This window comes from Marmota marmota, unplaced genomic scaffold (assembly GCF_001458135.2).
Source record: "Marmota marmota marmota unplaced genomic scaffold, marMar, whole genome shotgun sequence".
NCBI lineage: Eukaryota > Metazoa > Chordata > Mammalia > Rodentia > Sciuridae > Marmota > Marmota marmota.
Genome location: NW_025999964.1, coordinates 311,351 through 316,725, shown reverse-complemented (window position 1 = coordinate 316,725; position 5,375 = coordinate 311,351). Strand labels below are relative to the sequence as shown.

The 5,375-nt window shown below is 56.4% G+C and overlaps 1 protein-coding gene across 3 annotated transcripts; it reads left to right on the top strand.

The window, feature by feature from the left end:
* Positions 1-309: 309 nt before the first annotated feature.
* Positions 310-2,737, top strand: Miox (myo-inositol oxygenase). 3 transcript variants are annotated; one of them, XM_048803171.1, is made up of 10 exons: positions 310-425; positions 798-878; positions 1,061-1,141; positions 1,296-1,458; positions 1,627-1,694; positions 1,833-1,897; positions 1,972-2,039; positions 2,128-2,177; positions 2,273-2,385; positions 2,468-2,737. In XM_048803171.1, the coding sequence occupies exons 1-10, from the start codon at positions 411-413 to the stop codon at positions 2,574-2,576; spliced, it is 813 nt and encodes a 270-aa protein (XP_048659128.1). In that variant the 5' UTR covers positions 310-410; the 3' UTR covers positions 2,577-2,737. The 3 variants fall into 3 exon arrangements, with proteins under 3 accessions (XP_048659128.1, XP_048659129.1, XP_015362419.2); XM_015506933.2 differs by having other exon boundaries at positions 312-425; positions 1,788-1,897; XM_048803172.1 differs by lacking the exon at positions 1,061-1,141 and having other exon boundaries at positions 1,788-1,897.
* The last annotated feature ends 2,638 nt before the right edge of the window (positions 2,738-5,375 follow it).

The following is a 5,375-nucleotide window of genomic DNA, read 5'->3' as shown; positions in this document are numbered from 1 at the left end:
CTGCCTCACCCATCATCCATAGGTGCCCTGAGGATAAGTTTTTGCTTCTCAAGATAAAGTATGGGGGAGTTTGCACCTTAGGATATGGTCTAGCGTCTGCACCTTGTGTTGGGAGGGGCCCACTGCAGACAGGGAGGTGCAGAGAGAGCTGGACTGCAGAGAGCAGTGCCTGGATGTCCAGGCAAGTCAGTTACCTGAGAACAGGGAGGGTGAAGTCAGGGAGAGGGGCCTGCTGGGGGGGGGGGGCTGCTCCCATGCTGACACATTAATTTGCTGAGGCCAGGAGGAAGGCAGTAGTCACTCATTACCAAGGGCCAAGATCAAGGGTCACTTATGTAACCTGTGGGCATATATAGAGGCACCTGGGAGATCTCTCGCCAACCTCAAGCCTGCCAACACACCCTCTCAGGATGAAGGTGGTTGTGGTGAGTTCCCTACACGGTTCAGGGGTCCACCCTCTTCCAGCTGGCTCCTGCTAGCCCTGTTCATTCAGGTCCAGATGCGGCAGGGGTCAGCAGCCCCTGGCCCCCAGGCTCCCTGATGAACTCAGGCTTCCTAAAAGCAGCTTCCATCCTGCAAGGATGCCAAGCGGGGCTGCTGCTCTCGCCCAGCTCCCCTCCGCCTGGAAGCAGACATCAGCTATCCTCAGCAGATAGGACCCAGGGAGTCACCAAGGCCGGTGCAGGGGGTGCGCAGCTCCATCACTGGCCTCCAGCAGGTCCAGTCCCACGGGGATGTCCTTGCTTCCTCGTGGGGCTGGCATGATGGTGAAATGGTTCAAATCTCCCCTCCACCAGGGCCCCGATCCTTCCCTCATCTACCGACCTGACATGGGCACAGAGGCCGCCAAAGACAAGGGCAGCTTCCGAAACTACACTGTGAGGACTCCTCCCTGTCTGTCCCCTCTCGCCCAGCCCCTACCCATGCCCCTTCCCACAGCTCGAGGGGTGTGCTTTGGGCAGCTCACGTCTTGTGGGGCCTGGCCTTGGGGAAGGAGGCTGTCCTCCCTGGCCTGACGGCTGGCCTGACACATAGCCTCAGCTGACCATCTGACTTGCAGTCGGGCCCTCTTCTGGACCGTGTCTTTGCTACCTACAAGCTCATGCATACCCACCAGACAGTGGACTTCGTCAGGAAGAAGGTGCTGGCACCCTGCTACCTGTGCAAACCCTTCACCCTCAGCCTGGTGCCCAGAGTGGACAGAGAGGGCCTTGCAGATGGCCCTGTCCTGCATCCTCCTGAGCCTCTTCTGGTTCCTTGACTCTATGAGGGACGGACTTCTCCCTTTCACCCAGCACGCCCAGTTCGGGAGCTTCTCCTGCAATAAAATGACTGTCATGGAGGCTGTGGACATGCTGGACAGCCTGGTGGATGAGTCGGACCCAGATGTGGACTTCCCCAACTCCTTCCATGCCTTCCAGACAGCAGAGGGCATTCGAAAGGCCCACCCAGACAAGGGTACAACCTTCAAGCTGTGGCGGGGCAGGGTGTTCCCTCCACCCTGGAAGGCAGGACCCATCCAGGGGGAGCAGGCCCTGGGGTTTGGGCTCTCGGCCCAGGGCCTGGTCACCGCCTCCCCCCCCGGGTTCCGGCACCCTCCTAGTTCATAATGTCCTTTTCCCCCAGACTGGTTCCACCTTGTTGGGCTCCTGCATGACCTGGGAAAGGTCCTGGCTCTGTGGGGAGAGCCCCAGGTGAGGGCTGGGAGTTGGAGGTGGGGGTGAGGGCCGTCTCAGCTCTCGGGTCAATTGTGTGCCCCCTGCCCACTGCTGGCCATGCCTTCCCAGTGGGCAGTCGTTGGAGACACTTTCCCTGTTGGCTGCCGTCCCCAGGCCTCTGTTGTGTTCTGTGACTCTACCTTCCAGGAGAACCCAGACCTCTGGGACCCTCGATACAGGTGACTCTACCCCGGGGATGGCCCACCCTTCCCAGGCCACCCTGTGCCCTCCTCATGTGCATCTCTCACTGCAGCTCAGAACTTGGCATGTACCAGCCCCACTGTGGGCTCGAGAACGTCCTCATGTCCTGGGGCCATGATGGTGAGTCCAGTTAGAGGCAGGCCGTGTGGGTGCCACAAGGTGGTGAGGCTGTCCTCAGTGCTTGGCAGTGATGCCCTGTCTCCTGCAGAGTACTTATACCAGATGATGAGGTTCAACAAGTTCTCCCTGCCTCCGGAGGTAGGTGGGGGAGGGACTAGCCCGGAATCCCGCCCAGCACCATCCGGCTCCGCCCAGCTGGACTGGGGCTGAGCTCTCTGGTGTGGCCTCTGCAGGCCTTCTACATGATCAGGTTCCACTCTTTCTACCCATGGCACACGGGCGGCGACTACAGGCAGCTGTGCAGCCAGCGAGACCTGGACATGCTGCCCTGGGTGCAGGAGTTTAAGTGAGGCCTCTCCTGGGGGAGGCGAAGGGGGTTGTGGCCTGAGGGCTGCTTCAGGAGGCTCACTGCCCCTCTCCTGCTGCAGCAAGTTTGACCTGTACACCAAGTGCCCCGACCTGCCGGACGTGGACAAGCTGCGGCCCTACTACCAGGAGCTCATTGACAAGTACTGCCCGGGTGTCCTGAGCTGGTGACCGGCCTGCTGGCCCGGCCCCCTGCTGAACTGGCCTGGGGCCGGGCCACGGTCGGGCACCATGAAGGCCCACACCAGCCTCACTGGGGACCCCACACACCCACCTTCAGTCACTACCCCTTCTGGCTCCTCTGCCTGGTCACAATAAAGGATTTGAAAGAGCCTGTGAGTCTGACCTTTCACTGAGGCCTGGGCCTGTTTTGGCAGCTGGGATGGGCCCCCAAAGGGACACAGGCACCTGAACGTCCTGCTCGTCCTCCTGGCTCTTGTGTCCAGCTCAGCCCCTCATTCTAGAAATAGTCTCCAGGTCCTCTGGGCGTGGCTCCCTTAATGTAAGAGGGAAGCCTGATGGCTAAGAAAAGCCTGGGCAGGCAACAGCAACCCAGGGCACACCTGTGAGCCCAGGCGGGTCCCCAGCCCCTCTGGGCTTGCGTCCCCATGGCCTCCTGGCGCACGTGCACTCCTCTCTGACACACTTTAGCCCTGCCGACCTTTCTTGTGGTCCAAAGACTTCGCCAGTGTCTTCTGGAGGTCATCTCTGAAGACAAAGGTTGCTGGTCTTGGTGGTCTCGGGACTTTGCTGATTGTATTCCCATCAACATGGCATTTTCCTCTATTCCTGCTGACTAGAGGGTGACTTTAGGGACTTAGTCAGATTCACTGGGGGCAAGAGGGCTCTCTTGTGACTGTATTTCTTTCCCAGGAGGCACACAGCACTGCCTTGTGCTGGTGGGAAACTTCCTGGCTGATCTGTTGGAACACTTCAGCTGGGAAGCGTCCTCCTGTGTGCCTTTTTTTTTGTCCAGTGGTACTGTTAGCCCAGGAGACAGGTAAACAGATAAATGCTGGGTCTTTCCCTGGATGTACCAGTGTGCAGAAGATCTATTTCCTCAGTGACTCGTTTTTTTTTAAAGTTTTTTTATGACACCTTTATTCTATTTATTTATTTTTATGTGGTGCTGGGGATCAAACCCAAGTCCTCACATATGCTAGGCAAGCGCTCGGCCACTGAGCTATAACCCCAGCCCCTCCTCAGCGACTCTCATGACACCTGGAAGGCATTAAAGACCCACCCAGATAATCCAGGACGATCTTCTTGTCTTAGATCCTTCACCTCTGCCCAGATACTTCTTCCAAGTAATGCCGCAGCTTGCAAGCTCCAGGGGCTTGATGGGGGATCTGCTGGTCCATTTTCAGAATGTAGCATTCAGCCTTAATTGGATCCAGTTGTAGCCCTTCCCTTTGGCCCACCCTGATTCTAAAATCAGACAATCGCCTGGATAGTAACCCTGAGCTCTTCCAATCAGCCAAGGGCCGAGCTGGCAGCCCTGCTTGCTGAACTGACAGAAGTGTGTGTGGGTGGGGTGGTGTGCTGGCCACAGTCAGGCACCATGAAAGCCCACCCAGCCTTGCTGGAGACCAACCCCACACACCCACCTACAGTCACCCCTTCTGGCCTCTGTGTCAGGTCACAATAAAAGTCTTGAAAGAGCCTGTGAGTCTGGCCTTTCACTGAGGTCTGAGCAGTAGGACTGCCAGGCCTTCTTGCCAGGTTCTGACAGAAGCATTGGCTTTGCCCACCCACTTTTGAGCATGCAGCACCTCGTTAGTACTAACAGCTCCAGGGCTCTTCTCAGCCTACCCCGGAGGGAGAGGGGCTGCCAGACCCAGCACCAGCCTGTCTTCAAGGGCCTCTGGCTTCTTGACTGGGAAATCACATTTCAAATCCATATGTCGGAGTTGAGGACTAAATTAATTATCTTTTTTATTTGTGTGGTGCTGGGGATGGAGTCCAGGACATTGTGCATGCCAGGTCATGTACATGACCAACTCTTGGATGTCCGCCTCTGTCTCTGACCTCTGGTATGCCTGTGGGATATAGCATTATCCTTGCTGTGGCCCACCCCTACAGACCCCCTTGGTGCCCCCTTGCAGACCCTAATGTTAAACCTGTGGCCTTGGTAATAGCTCCAGAATTATGGTTTGGACGTGAGGTGTCCCTAGAAAGCTCAAGTGTGAGATGCAGGAATGTTCAGAGATGACATGACCAGATTATGAGAGCCGAAACCTCACCAGTGGATTAATCCATGTGATGGATTAATTAATTTGAATGGATTAATGGGTGGTAGCTGGAGGCAGGTGGGGCAGCCAGAGAAAGCAGGTCACTGGGGTTGTGTCTTTGGGGGTCGTATCACCCCAGGCTCCTTGCACCAAACTCTCTGCTTGCTGGCTGCCAGGCGCTGAGCTGCTTTCCCTTGCCACACTTTTCTGCCGTGATGTTCTGCCTCACCTTAGGTCCAGAGCTATGAAGTCAGCTGACCGTGGACTGAACCTCTGAAACTATGAGCCAAAATAAACTTTTCTTCCTCTGATTAATTCCTTTTTTTTCTAAATAATTTTTAGTTGTAAATGAACACAATATCTTTATTTTATTTATTTATTTATTTTTATGTGGTGCTGAGGACCAAACCCAGTGCCTCACACGTGGTAGGCAAGCGCTCGGCCACTGAGCCACAGCCCAGCCCTCCTCTGAGTGATTCTGGTCAGGTCTTTTAGTCACAGAATGAAAAGCTGGCTAACTTGCCTGGAGTGTGCTTGGGAGGGCAACAGGGCCAGGGCCCCATATTTCTGTCCATTTCAGGGAAACTTCAGGTCTCAAGTCTCTGGGGCAACTCGGAGCCTACAGAGAGGGGCGAGGCTTGGCTCTACCCCACCGGCTCCAGTGTCCCTGCACCCTTGCTGCTGCGGGCTGCAGGCGGGCCCCTCTTCCAGCTCTTCCTGTGCAGACACTGGCAGCAGC

Bases quoted from the DNA above. Each gene is read 5' to 3' on its own strand.
- Miox (XM_015506933.2), top strand. The intron at 879-1,060 runs GTGAGGACTCCT...TCTGACTTGCAG, and splicing joins GCAGCTTCCGAAACTACACT to TCGGGCCCTCTTCTGGACCG. The intron at 2,178-2,272 runs GTAGGTGGGGGA...TGGCCTCTGCAG, and splicing joins AGTTCTCCCTGCCTCCGGAG to GCCTTCTACATGATCAGGTT.